The 21,365-nt window shown below is 36.1% G+C and overlaps 1 protein-coding gene across 2 annotated transcripts in view; it reads right to left on the minus strand.

The window, feature by feature from the left end:
- Atg17 (autophagy-related 17) overlaps positions 1 to 19,747 on the minus strand; it is a 43,001-nt gene extending 23,254 nt beyond the window's left edge. The window contains exons 1-11 of one of the 2 annotated variants that reach the window (XM_089234987.1): positions 19,677 to 19,747; positions 19,459 to 19,554; positions 13,483 to 13,600; positions 11,622 to 11,833; positions 10,885 to 10,970; positions 5,948 to 6,063; positions 5,288 to 5,374; positions 4,972 to 5,098; positions 2,044 to 2,097; positions 893 to 1,063; positions 449 to 633 (exon numbers count right to left, since the gene is read on the minus strand). In XM_089234987.1, the coding sequence (XP_089091113.1) occupies positions 449 to 633; positions 893 to 1,063; positions 2,044 to 2,097; positions 4,972 to 5,098; positions 5,288 to 5,374; positions 5,948 to 6,063; positions 10,885 to 10,970; positions 11,622 to 11,833; positions 13,483 to 13,550 (1,106 nt within the window). In that variant the 5' untranslated portion in view covers positions 13,551 to 13,600; positions 19,459 to 19,554; positions 19,677 to 19,747. Of the gene's footprint in view, positions 1 to 448; positions 634 to 892; positions 1,064 to 2,043; positions 2,098 to 4,971; positions 5,099 to 5,287; positions 5,375 to 5,947; positions 6,064 to 10,884; positions 10,971 to 11,621; positions 11,834 to 13,482; positions 13,601 to 19,458; positions 19,621 to 19,676 lie in introns of those variants that run through there. The other variant, XM_089234988.1, reaches the window with a different exon arrangement.
- Between the last annotated feature and the right edge of the window lie 1,618 nt (positions 19,748 to 21,365).

Below are 21,365 nucleotides of genomic sequence, written 5' to 3' on the forward strand. Positions count from 1 at the left end.
TATTTTCTTATTAATCTTTTGTTATTTTTCATCCATTATAAAGACCCACAAAAACCATTCGATGCAATACAACGTCCAAATTCAGCTCTGCCCATACTCTTTCTTGCGAAGAAATAGACAAAATCAGTGTTATCATTTGCCAAAATTGTGCTTGACCTTGATCTTTGATATTGCAGAATTTGGTACAAGAGTGGGTGCATGCAACTGATTAAATATGCAATTGATTATTCCAATTTTATTTTCTTACCTAATGCAATTTTATTGCAACTGCAGACATTGTAGCAAAACTAATGATATATTTTTGTCATTTAATCCAAATAGGAATTCCCTTAAGAAGGTAATTTTATATTTTTTCAAACATTCAATATAATGACCACCCAATATAATTTCCATTTTCTGACGAGTGTCAAAATAAATTTTGACTTTGTTATGATGATGATGAGCTTACTTGATTCTGGTTTGCAAATTTTCACAGAGTTCAACTTTTGCTTTCATACACCTATCCCTTGTGTCTCTAAGGCTTATATGATTCTTCAACATGTCTTTCAATTGCAGTTGATGAGCTCTACACAAATCACTCAACACCGACATGTCATTGGAACTAGAGACCCGATTGTGGTGTACACTCAATGCCTGAAAAATATACAAATATATTAGTTTGACTCTACAGAAACATTATTTCACCCATGCCAAATACTGAAATAAACTCTGTACAATAACAATTCACCACTTCATTCCATATGTGAATTAATCTCTTTTTTTAACTTTCATAAAAAGCGTGTCCTCAATTCCCAACCAATTAATCAATGCAAGACTTTTGTGAAAGCTTGAATATCTGAATTTAAGGTTATAAGATATAAATTTTAAAATTAAGAAAAACATAGTACATCACCTCAGCATATTTGCATTGTTCTTCTGCACATTTAGAGGCTGCTTCCATGAGCTGATTCAATCTGAATAGTCGCTCCTCAATTCCTTTTACTTCCTTCATTGTAGGGTCTTCGGCAGTGGAAATGACTTTTTTTGCTTCAGCTTTTAGCGTGGCTAGTGTTTCGTCATCAAACTATGAAAGAAATTAATTATTTAAAACAATCAGTACAATTTCTGACATTATACATCTTTTATCACCAAACAGATCTGAGTGAGATTCACTAAATATATATAATGGAGATGTATGTTCAACTCATGAACCAAGTAAAAACTTTTCGGTATTTGAAGTCTCATTTATTTGGTTATAAAAGGACACATTGAACAGATAATCTACTTAGATAACTTTTTCCCCTCTTATTTGGTTTATATTCAATTATAAATCAAACAAAAGCATTTTTTCCTGAAAATTATTCTTTGAAAAATCCTTACAATAAACATTTATGAAGCATTCGTTTTTTTCTTTTGGAGATTTGCCAGTTTACTTAATTTGTCAATTCAATTTCAGATTAAATTGGTTAATATAAATTTAAAAAAAGCTAATTATAATATCATAACAGGAAAAACATAAAGCAGTACAGTCGATGTTCTATATAACAACTCCCTATTGTTTCATTTTGAATTTCTTTATTCTCCCTATTGAACATGTTATATGGAAAGGAAAGCATATAGGCTATTCATTATAATGAGCATAGCCTTTATTTAGATAGATTTGATAATGTACTGATAGGTGATGTATTGAGAAACTGCACAGGCTCACTTCACACGATGGAGTCAATATTTGGAAAGCAAAAAGTTATAAAATAGCTCACCAATCAAGTTTAGTTGCTGACCCTATGTATAAGGTGTCCACTGTAATAACTACTATAAGATTTACTGATCATCTAAGAACAATAAACATTAATACATATTTCACATGCAATGACTGAAATTCGCTGGAACACGAATATGTTTCAGCTATTCTGTGTGCATGGTTAATTAAATGAATCTTTCATTTTTCATTTATGATAAATTCACCTTAATCGAAAATAGCATATCTAATTCACAACATGTGTTTTTTCACGCATATGCATTAAATTTTAGAACGCTCATTTCTATAAAAGTCTGTGATCTCACCTGATCAATCCACTTCTTGCACTGTTCTGTCTTTTTTTCCAGATCAGGCCTCGGCTATGAAATGGTAAACATTTGAACAATTAACAAGCATATTGATACATGTATTTCAGTCATGGAGTGATTTAATTAATTCTGGTGTGGTTCTACATACATATAAATTACTGCCAAAGGCTGTAGTCTGGCCAGTTTGCAAATAGGCCAACCATTTCGCGTATTGGCAGAGAAGTGTGATCAAAGTCTGATTATTAGAAATGACTAGTGTTTTTTTTCTACTTTAACCAACCATTGTGCAAAGTGGCTAAAGATCCCTGGACAAAACTTGATATGCTGATATAAGATGGTGCACATACATGGCTTGTGGTTTGTTGTAAAAAATTGAAATGTTATAGAAATTCACCTTGTTGCAACAAGTGATGATAAATAAATAAAGAAAAAATAAATTTAATATTATACCCTTTTTCTTCCGACTTTGGCTGATCACTCCAACACATTTTGGGAACTGGCTGGCCAAAGCCCAAAATCAGGGAAAGATTGAACATTGGCTGGTCAACTCACAAACTGGCCTATTTTAGGCTCCAGCCGTAATATATACATCTTCATTTTTCTTCTAAATATATAATTTAGTCTTTTGTCATGCATAAGCCATGACAAAATGCATAAGCCAATAAAAGACTTATATATAGAATAGAACCTTTATAATTTTATTGATTTGGGACCTTAGCCAAATGGATTACTAAAATTTGGAATAAATAGGCCTAGACTTTTCATCTCAGAACAAATGTGTGTAAAGATATGCAGCACAACAAAATTCAAGACAAAGACATGAACACCCATATCCAATGCAATCAGTATGCCTTTGCGGGTCGTATATACGGATGTCTGGCAACCCTAGGACCCCCCCCCCCATGTTTTTGTCGTATCGGAATTCCTTTGGCATCTACAACAAAACTTTCCAAAACAAGCTCCACAGGCATGCCCGCGTAAGTTGAAAACGTGTACTGAGAAGGCAAAACTACTGGACACATAAATTGATCGATATTAAGCCATGTCCACAACAACCGAGTTGCGCTGAGACGCATAGCAATAATGGGCTGAAAACAGAGCAAAAGAGCCAAACAACGTTGAACTGAATGAGATGTAAGTGATCGAGCAATTTGTTTGATTGGTTTAACGATTAGCACCAACTGTCGAAATCGACAGTTTGCCATCGGAATTGACGCCTATCGCATCGCCAGACAGAAACATGCAGACAAAACATATCGGCATAGGTAAAATAAAAAAAATTTAAAAACAAATCTGACCAGATTTTTCATGGCAGAAGATCTCAGCTTAGGGCCCTACTTCAGGATGTGGTTCTGAACCTTTGGAATCCAGCGGCAAAAATTGATTTTTTTTTCTTGATTGGAAGGCCTGGCCATACACATGATTAATGGGACAAATGAAATAACAAACCACTCACGGCCCGGTTTGACCGATGTTAGGGCCCAGCGGTTGAGATACACTGCACTCGACAAGGGGCATTTGTAATGTCCATCCCCCCCCCCCCCCTACTCCAGTAAAAGGGAAAAAATCATGACGGCCCTGACTAGACCAACCCAGGGCCTTTCTGAAGTATGGATTTCACATGTTGCTATTCAAATTTTTGGAAGTCTGATATTAAGAGCTTGTTATTTGGTCTATCGTCATGCTTTGTTGTCTGTATAAGATTGCATGCTTGTCACCATATTCCAGTTTGCTCTTCTTTGTCAGCTGCCTCCTTTACGTAATTCATGGTTCATCGGCGGCTCCTCAAAAAATCAAGGGCAGATATTTTCCCATATAAAAGAACCACTTCAAAGCATAAATAGGTGCACAAATCAATATATTCAGCTCTCCACAATGCTCCTAGGAGCCGCGACTCACACTTTTAGAAACACTGATATTCCTTTAAATTTGGCCTAAATGTTGCATTGCAACACAATTGCCTGGCGAATGAGTCCGATGTTTGTCTCTTCTCTTAAACTCTCTTGTTCTGTCACATGCATATACTGTACGATTTCGTTGTTTGCTATAGCCAGTCGGTAAAGATTGACATGTGCCTTTACACCTGGCCCTCACAAGGATGGGGCTGACAGGGCTGCAGCCCTGGACAATCACCATCATTGTTTGTTTTTTTCCCATGCTATAAATTCCCTACTGAGCCCCCGCCCCCCCTCGTGAAAACTCTGGCTTACAGACCCGCCAAAGATCCAACAGCCTTGCTCCATGATGTAGGGGGAGAGGTCATGTCTCATGTCCTTTCTACGGAAAACCAATATCAGAGGGAGGGAAGGAGAGAGAAAAGAAAAATATTGAATGTTACAGCTTACCCAAAGCCTAGATTTTAGGGGGGGGGGAAAAGATCTCTGGAGAATCAAAAAAAATCTGTAACTTTTTCAAGACTTCCATGACTTCGTGACTTTCCCATGATGGTAGACACCCTGGAATTTTATGAAAAATTATGAGAATCACTCCACCAACAAGAAATTAAAAATTTTCTGTGCCACCTTAGTTTAAGCGGGAAAAACTGTGTATCACAACTCAATTATTGTTAAATAATTGCTAAACCACACAAAGGAAAAATCTCAAAGCTAGCTATTTGTACAGGGGGGGGGGGGGGAGTAAAAAATCTGTTGGAGCTATTTCAAAGAGTCCTTCAATTAAGAGATCAAAAATGAATCATGTTTTTGTAATAAAACCCTGAACTTTACCCGCGAGTCTATTTTTATCAAACCCATGGACCGCCAGCTGAAAAAATAAGACACTTGGAAACAATACTTTAAAGCAAATTTCAGTCATAAAAAAAAGTCTTAATTATTAATATAGCCTATATCCTTTTTGCTGAGAATTTTCATGTTTCAATCAAAAGGAAAAAAATACTGAAAAAAAAAGGGGGAAGGAAACACTCACTTCTGAGCAGTACTTTGTAAGTAATGTATGTTGTGGCTGTGAAATTTCTTCTTCAGTCTCAGAACTATGGGAAATAAGTGATGACAGTAGAGGCACTTTGGCCATCATATCCACAGCCTCATCAAATCTGAGTTATTAAAGGGCGGGAAAATATTTTTTTAACCATACTAACAAGATAAATTATTTTTCAAATGCATAATAACACAATATAGCATAATACATTGTTTTTTTTATATACAGTTAAGGGAATGACATTTCAATATCTCCAGCACGAGAGATCTGGGAACATGATTTAAAAATGTAATAAATGACTCACTTTTTCAACAACTCTTGATATAAAGGACGGGATTCAAAATATTGTTGCGATTCTTTTTCTAATACTTCTATGTGTCTCTTTAGAGAACTGTAAACAAAAAAAAAAAAAAAAACTAATATAGAAAATAGGAGAAATTTTGAATAAGATCGAAAACTTGGGACAAATTTCAAAACAAAATTAATATTTTGTAAACACATACTGTATTTCTCAGGCTATTCAGTGCAGTACTTATGTTTTGTACTGATTTATATTTTCTATACTGATGCAATAGATGTGAGAGTTTTCATTATGAAAACACAATATTAAAGAAACCGACAATGAACATCATCGTTTTTCTTTCAAAAAAACATTGCTTATTTCAACTTTAAATTATTCAAAAATGATTCCAAGAGTATAGCAAGCATTTTCTATCTAATTTTATTTTATAGAATGCAAGAAAATATTCATTGGAAGGGGAATTCAATCCAGAAAAGGTGCTGCAGATATGTTGACGTGGCGCTTAGATTAGGCCCACAGGCACAGTATTTAAACACACTTTTCATTTCTTACTATAAGAAATGATAAGTGTATTTACATACAGGGATTATATCCAAAATGAATTAATAATGTGTATTCATGCATAAGTTCTGATTATTTATATAAGTGAAAACTCTCTCTTACTTCGTTGTATCTTCTAGGTTAGCTGTTACAGCAGCCCACCCTTGCTGTTGCAAATGCTGAGAATCCACGAGTTGATTGCACAATGCCCTCTCACGGAGAGCCATCTCAGCAAAGTCCTATTAACAAATACAACAAAGCAAAATAATTCAGTTTTCTTTTAACCTTTAACTGGTATTATGAGAATTTTGGGTGTAACTGGTGTCATGATGTCATATCGTCTCCCAGCAACTATTGATACATTTAAAAAATCTACAAACAGAGGTTTATAAAAAGCAATGGGTTTTTTACATGAATTTATCAATTATAATTGAGTCACTAAATAATTTTTCAATTTTCCTCACTTATTTTCCCAAAATGACCTTTTTTTAGTAAAAGACCATTTTGAAAAGACGCGCTTTCGAAAGAAATGGAGGGATACATGGCTTTTTAATTTGTTTATTCAATTTTTCGAACACAATTTTCATGATTAAAAAAATGAACATACAGTCGAACCTTGTTGCAATGCCACCATCCATCCCAAAGCATTTTGGCAATATATAGGCCCATGGAACAAACCAAAATAATGGGCAAAGAAAATGTTGTGCAAATTCTTGGATATAGACTTTGAAACACAGACACATGACACTCGAAACAATAGTTGGCATTATAATACATTGGCACTATATATACAGGGTGATTATAAAAAAACTATCCCGACATATGGGCCCCTAACTATCATACCATTCACAGAAACTGAATGAAATTTTGGCATAAGGTATTTTGATGTATGCGCTCAAGAATGATATGGAAAACAACAGTGTCACTCTAACAGTTACAGTTACAGTGAGAAAATTTCGAAAATATCAAATGGCAACACCAAGTTTTTTGTATTGGAATGTGATCCCCATTGTGAAAAAACCTAAATAGCGTTTGAACGGCAACTGCAGCATGAAAATCACCGGCGGTAGATAGGCTAAAAGTGAGGACAACCAATAAGGACAGAGAAGCAGCATAAAATAAAGCATTTTATTGTGTTTGTTTCACAAATTTTCCACATGACCTTGTGGAGGACTAATCAGGCTGGGATCTCAGCCGAAGAAACGGTGTGACGAATGAAACAAACATTAATGCTCTGGTGCATGGCAAAGTCCTTTTTACTTTTTCTTTGCCTAGCTCCGGGGATTTTCATGCTACAGGTGCCATTCCAACGCTATTTAGTGTTTTTTAGTATGGAGATCGCATTCCAATACAAAAAACTTGGTGTTGCCATTTGATATTTTCCAAATTTTCTCACTGTAACCGTAACTGTTAGAGTGACACTGTTGTTTTCCATATCATTCTTGAGCGCATACCTCAAAATACCTTATGCCAAAATTTCATTCAGTTTCTGTGAATGGTATGATAGTTAGGGGCCCATATGTCGGGATAGTTTTTTATAATCACCCCGTATATAACGGATATATTACACTACAATCTTTATATGAAGATTTGTCCACTGAAAATTTATGGCATTAAGCAGGTTTGGCACTACAACGGGTTATGCTATAACAGAGTTTGACAGTATATGTATAGAATATACACAAAAAATAAAATTTACAAACTCAAATAAAATAAAATTATATTTCCACAAGCATCAACAAAGTTAGTCTTATACAAAGTAGGAAACACAGTTCTTGTAAACAATACCATGACATGTTGAGCACACAGATTGCATGTACGATCAATTAACAACATTATCCTCATGCTCAACCACAGATATCTGATACCCCCTTTCAGACCCTGCATGCACAAACACAGTGGTTGCTTTTTCTCACTATAGAATTTCTTTTAACCCCAGGGAGTTACACCCTGACATTTAAAGGATCGTGTAAGTTTTGAGTTAGAGATATGATGAATATGCTGAACTTTGGAGGCTTTCATCAAAGGGCAGCCCTTGAAGTTGAACTTTCCGGGGGGGGGGGTTTAAGATGGCTTCCAAGAGAAAGTGTGATTCATTACCAATAAATAATAAATTTCTGGAAAAAACTGTGCAGGGCTCCCACTCAAAAAATTAAAGAGAGTAGGACAGGGGAGGGTACCACCCCAAGACCACATTATCATAGCATAATTTAAAAACTCCCTAAAAATTATTATTTTTTAAATTAAAAAATAATAATTCATAGCACATACACGCAATTTCAGGATCCTGTAAGATTGACTCGAGCCAAAGCGAAATGACAGAAATGATGGCCAAAAAAAAAAAAAAAAAATTTGGCTAAAATAGGGTATTAGCAACCACAGATAATTCTTTTCTGTCTCTCCTCACAATATATGTTTTACACTCTTCTTTTGGAGTCTTCCACAGTCCAGTTTGTCAACTCTCTTCGACGATGAACATAGCAAATCATGAAGACATGTAAGTTTTTAAGAATGACACTCTTTCAAGACCACTTCCAAAAGCACAGTGCAAAATGAGTAAATTACAAGATCTATAATAACGTACCGTGATCCTCACGTATTCCCAAGGGATCAGCATGATCCGTCCAGGGAATTTGTTAGTGTTAGTAAACATCCATGCCAGAACCGGGATTCGAACCCAGACCTGCACAGTGAGAAGCTAGTTCCCTAACCACTCGACTGCCAGATCTGACATAAATAAGTCAAGGTGGACCAGATGGTTTTACTGCATTGTCCATCCCTTTTTTAAAAGGATTTGTTTGAATTTTATCACTCAATGCCAATGTAATCGTTTTTGACAAATGAAAAGCACTTTCATTTCTAGCTCTTTGCTGAGTATTATACATATTGTTGACGCTTCTGCATGCCCTAAAAATACAGAAGACAACTGAATGTTATTGGGTAGCATGAGAATCACCAAACCTAGAATAAACAGGCCTATGTATTCAATTGCTTTGCTCTGCAGACTGTTGGTCTCACCTATACACACAAAATGTGCACCATAACTTTTAATGATGAATGTTAGTTACTGTCCGTACAAGCAGCAACTGGTTTTTAGGAATGTTCTTTTTTTATATACAGAAATGTACGAAATTATTTTTTTCAACCAGGCAGAAATCATTAATCATTTTTGTCGCACCACGTTAATTTTCTGCACACGAGGGCTAATTAGACCGGGACCTACAATTTATTGCTAATTACGAACGGCAGGCTTGTTTTTTTTTTATATTCATCGAGAGGTTGGTGCACTAACCCCTTGATGGGGGACTCCCTGCAGTAGCAATTTTTCAAGACGCCGTTTTTTGTCATACCCCTGTGTCAGGAAAGTTTTCTGACAAGGCCAGGCAGAAATTTTTAATCACTATTCTATTTGTTGAACCCTCAACCTAAGCAAATGAAAAATTAATAAATCACCAAATGGTCCACATACACCCCCCCCCCCCCAAATAACTTCAAAAACGATACAATTTCTGCTTTGGCAGAATCATTACTTGGAATCCACTACATTTGTATTTTATTTTGCATTATATAGATGATTCCCTTCTCATTTAAAATCAATTATACAAATTTCATTGATAGGTTTTGATAAAAAAGTAGGACAAAACCAAGAAAGTTGGACATTTTACCAAAAAGTAGGATGAGTGGGAGCCCTATGTATGTGAAGATGAGTATAACCTTGCATTATCTTGGCTGAAAAAAATTTGAATAAAATGAATTATTTTTTCACAAAGAAAAAAAAAAGAAGAAAAGATTTGCTGACGTTTATGTTAATGTATTTTTATCAAAATACATTATTTTTACTACTCTACATTTATACATACATTACTCTTTTGATACTCTTTAGAGTATCAAAAGAGCGTGGTAGCCCAGGTCGATAAGATACTCGCCTAAAGTACCAAAGGATGTTTAGAGGTGTCGCGAATTTGATACCCGGTTTGTCCTTGTCAGAAAACTTTCCTGACACAGGGGTACAACAGAAATGGCGACATGAACACAGAAAAAATTTCTACTAAAGGGAGTTCCCCCCCCCCCATGGAGGGGTTAGTGCACCAACCTCTCGATGAGTATAAAAAACAAGCCTGCCATTAGGAATTGGCAATAAATTGTAGGTCCCGGTCAAATTAACCTTCGTGTGCAGAAAATGACAGTGGTGCAACACGAATGATCAAATAGTGAGTATCAAAAATGCAAAACCATCTTGAAAATTGCAAAAAAAAAAAAAAATGAATGCTTGAGTCTGAAAGGGATATGGCATGGTTAATTTGAAATTGTTATCGAAATAACTACCACTTGTCTAAGACAACATTCCAATCTGAACACTTTGGACGTCAGTCAAAAAAAAAGCCTTACGCAAGTCGTGTGGCTCATTTTGTTCCCCATAGAAACTTTGATCAATGATATGAAGGGAAGAAAAAGTAGGACTTTTCATAAATTTGTCAAACCACATGTAAACAACCAGCTTGAAAAGTACTCATAACAGGAGATAGACCAGATGCATTTCTTTCCCAACGGGTAGCAAGATGAGAAATGCATGGTGTACGAAGTGACTCCACCACACCAATTAAGGGTTAAAGAAAAAAAAAATATCAATATATTTTTTAATAAAAATAATGACCTACAAAATATGAAAGGTCTAAAGCCCAAGGGGTATAGGTTGAACATTAAATGTATGTATATTATACCCCTTGTGCTCTAAGCCCCTGAAATATTCAGTGAAACCTCAATATAACAATACTCTGAGGACCAAAAGTATCGCTGTAGAGGTGGTTATCATTATATGGAGAGGCGGTAGTTTAACATTAGACTAAAGGAATTTCAAAACAAGCCTTAAAAAAATTGTACAGGGATTTATCGTTATATCAAATATTGTTGTAGTAAGGTTTCACTGTAATTCCTAAATTTTGAAAATATCTCACACTACATACACAATTGGATTGCATTGCAACCACATCCTTAAATGACCATATAAATGGTTTGTATTTTTAATTTTTGTGGGGGTGGGGGAGGAGAAGAGTACTTACCCTAGCTAGCTGGGACCTGGCCGCTAGTGTCTGATAGTCTGCTGCAGTATTTTCAAAAGCTTCTACCCGCTCTCGCATGTCCATGTCTACAAAAAAAACAAAAACAAAATGTAAAAATTTAGCTGTTATAAACAAGCTCAATAGTCAATAAGTTCAAAAATCATAAGAAATTCTTTGAATATTTCTTCACCAGCTTTCCTGACGGCTCCCTTACCATTTGGTAGTGCAAAGTTTCTATAATCTTTTTTGGCTTCTTTCTCAAGGTGCCAATTCTCATTGAGCCAGACTTCACCAGGCCTCTCCAAGGCCTTATTATTTGATATCTGGACAGGTACAGAGAAGTTTAGTGCCTTAATGTTAGTTTTAAATGCAATGAATTAGGTTTTTGAGGTCATTGTCAATAAAAAGAGTTTCTCTGGCAAAGTACTATCATTTGTATGAATTCCCTTTTTTCTTACATTTTCCTAACACTAGTGATTACGCTCACTAGAAGGTGTCTAAGTCGTATTACTGGGGGCTGTATTAAAAGATTCATTATTAGCTACAGGTCTGGGGCTTCTAACAGCTGACTGACAAACGATCACAGTTTGTACTAATGGGGCTTTTTTTTTTTGAGCTTTCCAGGTACTGCTTTGTCCCTGTTGGTCGTTGTCTCGCATCAATTTAATTTTATGATAAAATTTCACTTTTTTGCAATGTTCTTAATAAAGATGAGAAAAAACGATAACACTACTCACCAGAATCACTGTCAGTAAACTGCCCCAATGTTTGAAAATCATCCTCCCCTGTGAACTTTGTGAACAAAAATATTGGATTTGTGTCAGTTCCAGCACCATAGTTGCATACTTTTACTGATGGGTCCAATGTTGCGCCACCACTGATAAGCAAGACTTGTTTATTTACATTTATGCCACATGTTTGCTCTATGGCATTTTGCAATGTTGCGACACTTTTGAAAACATGAAAAAGGAAAGAATATTTTAAAGAACTTGAGAAAATAATCATAACTTATGTAATCACTGCCACACAATAAAACAATGGAATTTTCTGGAAGAAACAGTCAAAGACACTCTGAGATATAGGCTATACCATGATTTCCCATGATTAATTCATGGTTTACATGATTTGTAAAGTTACTTTTTGGCCCTCCGAGGCTTGTTCAAAAAAAAAAAAAAAAAAAAAAAAAAATACAATTTTTGTAACATCTTTTGTTCCATTTCCTTAATAAATGTTTACTTTCAATGAGTATTGACGAGTTCCCACAAAGAGAAGAAAACGTTATCAGTTGAGATACTGCCTCCTCATATGCTCATATGTATGCTTTTGCAAAATGTTTTTGTGATGATAATATACATTTTTTAACAAAGCTATTTATATAGATAGTCTGAATGTTCGGTAGATACTATTTCCTGAGAAAATACTGTTGAAAATTGTGAATAACTTTGTGGAAAAATGAGAATTTGTCTAACCTCAGCTTGCAAGGTGTTAGTTACTTAAGTCATTTTATTCTGTTCACACATGGTGGAATGTTTTCAGTTCAATAACAAACCTTGTCTTTCGCAATATAGTGATACCCACTCTGATTTTGGAAATAGTTTGTTCCAGAATCATATTTGTCAGCTAAAATACAACTTTCCATAGGTTTCTATGTGAAAATTGTTCGATTCGTTATTGGAAATGCCCAAAAATTTTTTAAGATAGGTTTCATAAAACACTAAGAAGCACAATAAACAAAATAGAAATAGACAGAAGGCTGTGATGAATAATTTCATAATTGAATGGAGGAGAATTTAAAGGAAGATGAAAAACTGAACATCTGTTTATTTTATACTATGTATGTTATGCAGTCGAATTTGTGAGCCACAGTGAAAAGTTATCTGAGGTTGTGTGCTATGTGATGTAGTCATTTCTCTCTCACACACATACAGATGGAAAATATAAGTTCCTAGAATGTTCAGACTTTGTTATTAAGAATGTTCAGTTTGGTATCAAAAATTGTACTATATCCACTGAAATCATTCAAGTCTAAGGATTTCTCTATTTTTTCAAATCCATTTTCTCTCAGTTTTACCAATCATTTTACATGAAATGGCTCAAAATCTTTATGAAAGGAAAAGAAGCATCTGAAAAGTGATTATGAGGTGGAAATAATTTAATCTGGCTCGAGTGACAGTTGCTCATTAGATTCCCTTTGATTGGCACAAAAATTTAGCTTACTTTACAGCTGTTTTATGTTAGTGCTTGCATCTATATCAACTAAAATGTTCATCAGCTGAAGCAGAAAGACATAAAAAATCTCTGTTTGTTGCTAAAATTCACAGGCAGAAGCATTCGTTAGTTGAGGTATCACTGTATAGGCATCACATTTTCAAAAGCTTTTAGATTTGCACAGTTCTGTCCATGTCTTTCATGTCTTTATTCATTTTATTTATTCTCATTCTATTTGCATTGTTACTCGTTTTATTTACTCTTAAACTCTAATAAAGTCTGTTTTGTTACAGGTAGGGCTGATCCACATTAGCTCAGGTAATCTGGGCCCTTCTTCACATCAAAATTATTAATATATAAAAGTGAATAAACTGAAATATGTTCACTTACGTTTCAACAGCAAGATTCATGTCAAAGGTCATCATCGTGCCCGACCCAACAAAGAATATATACAACATCTTGCTCACGAGTATATTTCTTGATCACAAATAGCAGAAAATAGAGTCACCTAGAAAGTGAAATATAAAAATCAAGTTTTCGGACATTGTAGTTCACATAACAGTGTATATTGTATATACTCGTGTATAGGCAGTTTTTTTGTTGAAAATTTGTTCCTTAATTTGGAGGTGATGCCGGCTTATACACTTGTCAATTTTGGGGGAGAAAATACCAACCCTCCCATCACTTCACCAAATTAGTTACATGACCTCTGGATGGCTATCTTGAATATCCGCAACACCATCAGATAGCTTTAGATGGTGTTACTACAACTAAACCACACATGCACCTCGTCCATATTCCTCTGCGGAATCTCTAACGAATTGGTACATGTTGGAATGTGCGTGTACGTGTAGTGAAACCTGACGTGAAGTTTGTTTCTGTGTAATTCTTGTGTGTAGTGCTGCCATCTACCACCAGTTTTCCTAACTATGATGAAGTGTAATGATTGAATAATTTATCATTGGAGGCCTGTTGCGAGACTTTTTAATGAGATGGTGTTACTAATCAATAGACTAATTTTGTAGTTATGTTCAAACCCACAGAACCTATGATATAGAAGCAAATGCAAAAAAATCAAAAATGTCATTGGCACTGATATCCTTTGTACTCCCATCGATTTTACAGCCATTAGATGTGTATATATATAAGCATCAACAAGTTTTTTAAAGATGTTAAGAAACTCATGAACCCTGAAGTGGTCCTGAAGTGAGGGGGTTGGCTTATACACAAGTATATAGGGTATATCTTCTTTTTTTTAGTCAAAGGATTAAACAATTATCTTACAAGTGATGGTCAAAATAAATCTCTCTCTTACTCTGTAGAGTAGACAACAAGGGAATTTAAATATGATCGCTGAAAAATATGTAGATACATTTTCAGTAGTTAAAAAAAAAATTCTACAATGGCCAGCTATAGTTTTTTTAGGGGGCTTAATAGGGAGTGAAATACATTAATTCTCACACTGGTATTGGTCATATATCTCACAAAAACCTTGATACATTGTATTTCAAAATTGGTGTTTTAATATAGCTTTCTTAAAAGTCTCTTATTGTTGCAATAACTGGCCATATTCATCTAATGATTTATTTTTATTACCATCAACTTAATACTGATACCAGGGAAGGCTCGAAAAAAAAAAAATCTTCACTCACTTTTTTTGCCCTTTCAACTCTAATTTTACACCCCTCCTAGAGCGACGCAAAGTGCTGCCATACAGATACTATATTTCACATTTTTATATGCATGTTCACAAACTGGAGAAATATGCTGTTGCATATTCCTATCACAATATAGTAGTTTGCAGCAAGGTTCATCACCTTTCATCATCTTTCACTCTGCTTATTTCGATATTGCACACATAATGTAGGCCTTAATACGAAATTAATTCACAGTCTATATATAAACAGTCTAATCCTATTTTAACGAATAGGATTCCTACCGTTATAGCAAAAAAATCTTGTTTTATATATATATATAAATATAAATATATATATATAACCAACACTTTCCTAATCCCCCAGATAAATTTACATAGGAACAATGCAAAAACCTGGAGTTCCTTTATAACAAAATTTTTCGTTTTAACAAAATGATTTCTCTGGTCTCTTGGAGTTCATTACAATGGGATTCAACTGTATTTCTATTTCCCTTATCTAATTTACACGAACAAATTACTCGTATCCATGCATCGTAAGGTCAACAAGACACTTGCCTGAAGTACAAAAGGATGTTTAGAGGTTTCAACCTTGTCAGAAACTTTCCTGACGCGAAGGCAAAACAGAAAAAAGACAACAAAATGACCAAGAAAAAGATTTCTACCACAGAGAGTCCCACACTGATGGGTCAGCGCCCAAACTCTCTCAAGTAAAAAAAGCAAAATTTTAAATGCTGCCATTCACAATTGGCAATACATTGTAGCTCCTGTCCATTCTAATTAGACCTCGTTTGTAGAAAATGACCATGGTGCTACAAAATTGATCAAATACTCGTATTCGACAGTTTTATTAAATCAAGGTTTTTGTAGTAGCGAAAGCAAACGTAAAGCTCCAGATATCTGAACATAGTTCACAAAAAAAAGAAACCAAAAAGCCAGGTCCACATCTGTAGAACTCCATAGAATTCTATAGCACAAAATCAGATTTCGAGGTGTAGTCTACATACAAAATCTAGCACTGAAATAGCCTGCGCACTGTGCTAACCATACCTGAAAAATTTCTGCATTACATAGTTCTGTGGCGTTTTGCAGGTATAGACCCAGCTTAAAAAATGCAGAGAATGGACAAAATTTTATCCATTTTTAGAATTCAGATGTTTAAGAATTTTTTTGGAATCTAAGACTCAAATTTTGGAATCAAATTCAGACGCGTGTCTTTTTTGCTGTTTCCCATCATGGAAAGAGGGAGGGATATAATAGCCACAACTTCATATTGAAATTATGAACCACGAAATTACGTTCTACCACTTTTTTGAAAATGGCTCATAACTGATTGTATTACATGACCAAGAAAGAACGCCTGTTTCTACTGCATAGCTGCTAACTTTGGAGAACAAGAATTAGGCAGATTTTCACCTGGATACAAAATCTGTGTACAAAATTAAATTTATATTTAATTTTGTTAAAGGGATTTAAAAAAAAAAACCAATGTAGGGATTTTTCATTGATGAAAGCAAAATTATAATAGTTTCTTATTAATGAAAATGAAATTGTAGGGATTTTCCCAGGGCTACACTTGGGGAAGGGAGAGGAGGCACCCAGGTACTGGAATGGGGGGGTCATGAATTTCACTCTTCAATCTCTTTCAGCATCACAAGGGGAAGGCAAAATGTGTGCTTGCCCCACCTGACCAAGCATCTAGCTGTGGCTCTGGTTTTTTTTTCATTATGAAAGTATAATTCTAGTGATTTTCATAAAAAATAAAATTGTAGGGATTTTTCCCCCTTTGAAAAAAATGCAACATCGTGCAAGCCATCGCTGATTAGCTCCAAGTCACCAATCATTGCCAGCCAGTAGGTATAACTCTGTCCTATTCTCAAATCAGGCCAGTTAAATAGCATCACCATCAGGCCCATAACAGGACATGTAGTAAAAGTAGTTACAACTCATCTGGCTGATTTTGGTTGTCAAAAGGCTGAATTGACACTGGCTGTTTGGCGAATTTCGGCTCCCCTCTCCCGAAAAATGTAATATTTTTGTGATTTCATGCAATGACGGCAATTTATGTTATGCTTGTGATGCCATTTCTGTCATTAAAAACAGCTGAAAAAAATCTTTTTTTTCAGCGTAAATTGTTTGGGAATAATTTTTTTTCCCCACAAGTAAGGATTTTTTACGATCATGGTCAAAATTTAGAAGATACAAGAATTTTTTTGGAACAAGGGAGATGGAATAGAAATTCGGGAGAGTTGGCAATTATGCTGTCTTGTTGTTGATAGTGTCCTTCTATATCTTTAATTACCTAAATAACAGCTTCTGGGAAGAATGATTGTGGTTACGTATTTTGCCAAATTTCAGTTAGCAAGAATAATGCTGGTTGAAAAAAAATGACCACATTGAGGTTTGCAGCGCTGTTCTGCAAGTGTCTCATGTGCCCAATACAAATTTATGCTTATGGCACTGGTTCTCAAAATAGGCATCACAGTTGTTCCTATAGTGTGGGGGATGTCACCAAGAGTGGGTGTATTGATGTGTTCTTGTTCTATGCTTTGAAACACTTTTTTCTCGACTACTCTGGGCAGCCGCAGTTAAACGATCACACAAGGGAGTCACGAGTGAAAAAAAAAATTGAAAACTACTAGCTCATGTATTATAAGGGGTTAAGCTACGGTTGCATTTTTTGCAAAATACGAAAGAAAATCTTAGAATGCGAAAGAAGTAGTAGCCACTTTCGCAAAAATGCATACAGGAGGTACAAAACAAGAAGACATCCAACCATAAATCATTAGCATTGCAACATTTTGCTAAAGCTTTCCCCCATTTTTGCTAAAAGAATTTTTTATCTAGCTGAAACCCTGTTATATAAACACCACAAAACTGATTTTTACTACTTATTCAAATTCAACAACAAATTAGTGGCATTTTCAAACGTGTCTTGTAACATCTAACTATTTTCTACTAATAGTAACTGATAATAGACAGGCGCAGATCCAGGATGATGTGACGGGAGGGACGAATTGTGTAAATTTTGTTGATCATCCCATATTTTAAAGGACAGACAAATTTTCCCACATTATTTGGATCTTGGGGAAGTCGTTCCAATCCTCCTCTCTCTGAATCCACGCCTGAGAAAAAGGCAGACATCTCCAGTTATGAATGGAGCAGAGGCACATACTTTGGGATCGGCCATTGCCACCCCTCTATTATGGAATCTGTGATTCAGATATCTCCAGCCGCCAATGGAATGGAGGGGGGCATCTTCAGCTGCGAATGGAGTTAACACAGATATCTCCGGCTGGGATGAAACTGAGGTGGATATCTTCAGTCAATGCCGTCTTAACGCATAGGCACAGCCCAGGCGCCTCAAGAGAAGCCTCAGAAAAACGAGTAGTAGTTGAATTTTTTGAGAATTTTCCAGGTAGGGCCTCAGAAAAATTACTTGGCCTGGGGGACCATGATGCCCTTAAGACATCCTTGTCTTCAGGTGCAAATGAAACTGACGCAAACATCTTCAGCTACAAATGAAGCTGAGGAAAACATCTTCAGCTATGAATGGAGTGCAGACAGGTTTCTTCAGCTGCCAATGAAGCCAAGGCAGATATCTTCAGCTGCGAATAGAACAGAAGCAGGTTTCTTCTGCTGTGGATGAAGCCGAGGCAGATATGTTCAGCTGTGAATTAAGCCGAGGTAGGTTTCTTTCAGGTGCAAGTGGAATGCAGGCAGATATCTTCAGCAGCGAATAAAGCCGAGGCAGATAGCTTCAGCAACGAATGAGGATGAGGCATGAATGAATGAACGCCAGAACTTTGCCACTGGACGTATCTCATTGCCGAGATCTCTTCCAGCCCAGCTTCGTGGCAGAGTCTGGAACACTTTATTTAGTGTAAAAAAAAACAAAAACATACAAACTTTTTACAACATATTTTCCCCGGACAATTGGGTACTGTCGCGATTAATAAATTTTGTGGTGATTACAGACGAGATGGGATTAGGAGTTGGAGAAGTTTCGGGGTTTAGTTAAGATGAATGTACACATATTAGGATGGAGGTATGTTTTAAAAGCAATTGAGCTGATGAGGATGCAATGAGCATCCAATGAGCAAAGCAATGAGGATGAGGCAGAAATCATCAGCAGCGAATGAAGTATAGGCAGACATTTTCAGCTGTGAATAGAGTGTAGGCAAGTGGATCTAGGGCGATGTATCAGAAAAGCAACTTAGAGTGTGTAGGTAGATCTGATCATTCCATGCATTACACAGGACATGCAAATTATTTTCTCCCATATTATCTGGGTTTTGGGAGGGGAAATCACCCTCATCGCCATCCCCCACCCCCTCCGGATTCGTGCTTGATAGTAGGGGGGTCTTCCATTTCTTTCGGGGGGGGGGGGCACAAAGGAAAACATTGTGGGGGGGGGGTGCCAACAAAAGTTGACTGTGAAATATGAACAGTGCCGCGTTTAAGTACGTTTCACATTCTCATAATTGATCAAACAACTAACTTCATTCCACAACTCAATGATATGTTCTTTTATCAAATAGTTAAGGTTTCTTTTTTTTTGTCCGCAAGATTTGTTCTATATGAATGCCATTGGTAAGTAAAAAATTCTATTACTAGTAAAAATGACACTGACATGCTCACTTATTCAAATACTAATCTCACAACAAATTCTGTTAATAACAATGGTGAGCTCTATGTGATAATCAACATACCTTGGCATCATACAACAATCTCCCCCAATACTCAATGACTAAAACGCTTTCCGATGACTAAGATTTTGGACCTCTTCCCACGGCAAACCGATCAATCTACAATGAAAATGAATTGGAGATTTACGCAACAACGAAATCAGCTGTCGCCATTTTGTTTACTAACTCAAGAGTTGTAAAAAGATAAACAAAAAATAAACAAGATACCAAGAAAAATTTACCAGTGTAGATGTAAACAACGAGAAGTCAAGAAGGAGGGGCTTGCTGGAATCACTGATAGTAAGGAATTCAGAAACAGTCCGATTGGGTATCTCTTTCTGCAACTTAAAATCGACGATTCCTATTGGACATGAGTTTTCGACTTCGCATATTCTACCTGACCATATTTCGTGGAAACAAAATATGGGACTCGGAAAAAAGTGCTGGCATGGATCATGAATTTCAAATCTTTGAGAACTCAAGAAATGTTACCAATCTTTGTTAAGGGGCATGCCAAGAGACATCCATAATATTTTGCGGGGATCTGATGTCTTTGAATCATTGTTTGGAGTCCATTTCGAAGTACTGCCGCTTTTGCTGCCATCGCTACACAAATTTGAGAACTTTGTTAATGAATCTCAGATAAAAAAGTATTACGCTGCCAATTTATTATTTAAAACCGGGTCTTTCGGAATAGGTATAGGTGTTTTGCGCCGCGTGAACCGAACAGTATAATTCCGCGTCGGCAGCAACGTGTTACATAATCATGCTACGCGTTTGTGTTTTCCTAGCGGGGCGCATCAGATCAGGAGACGACTATATTATAGTATATAGCCTTGGCATCAGCTATTGTGCCGTCTGCATGCTCCGGTTTGAAGGGAAGGGAAAGAAAACACACAAGAGTGAAGAGAACATCGGCAAAACGCGTGGCGCACTACGCATTTGACTCCTCTAGAAGCAGTCGGCCAATCACGCCCGACGTAAAGCGCTGTCGTGAGGCGTATTGCGCTCTGTAGCAAAACAGTCATGCTGCTTTTCTTATTGGTGAGTGAATGGCGTGTAGCGCTGGGCGAATCACGTTGTGTGCGGCACAGGAAATTCGCTCCTAGGGAAACCCGGCTTAAAAAGCAAAGAAAGAACTGGTAAATAGTTCTATTTTTGAAACATGGCAAAATCCGTAGGATAAGAATTTTTTTTTTTTTTTACCATTGGTCAAAGCTATCAAAATTTGCATATGTCAATAGAGTGGTAGCCCACATGTTGCATTTTTTGGCCAGGCCCTGATGGGATGTTTCTGACGGTATTGTTGACACAGGCTACCTTCAATGTAGTAAACTCTCCGTAAAAAACGCCTGTGGTTGTCCAGAAAACAGAGAAGTGCAAAAATAATGTACAAACTCCCAACTTATTTACGTAACTGATGTACATACGGTCGGTTTTCACTTACTGTAGAACTTTCAAAAGCTGACCTTTATAATGCCACCGTAGTGTGAAAAATATTTCCTTGATGAAGAGTTTACTGCCACCTAGTTTTCACGGATGACGCCAGCTAAGAGTTTTTTTTTTAAATAAATATCAGATCACCATCACTCATTTTTTTCCGACGATGTTTCTCACTCTGTAGATACATCATAGATGAGATTAAAATTTTTAATTTTTAGTTTAACCAATATTTCTGTTTTTCAAACCGAGCACAACTCCTCCCCGCAATGCGAGTCTGTCACTATGACCACTCGACTACCCCAGCGGCCAGTTCAACCAATGCTTAAGAACATTAATGAATGAATTAAATAAAATTCAGACTATATAAAATACGGGTAATGTGGTCACGTTATTACAGCCCCTTCAATGGCGCTATAATGTTTTTCCTCTACAAATGCCCCATCATGATGATAAAAAATAAAATCGATTCTCAGTTTTACAGTTATCGT

This window comes from Pholcus phalangioides, unplaced genomic scaffold (genome assembly GCF_987345545.1).
Source record: "Pholcus phalangioides strain wild (caught in Gottingen) unplaced genomic scaffold, Ppha-v1.0 ptg000008l_1, whole genome shotgun sequence".
NCBI lineage: Eukaryota > Metazoa > Arthropoda > Arachnida > Araneae > Pholcidae > Pholcus > Pholcus phalangioides.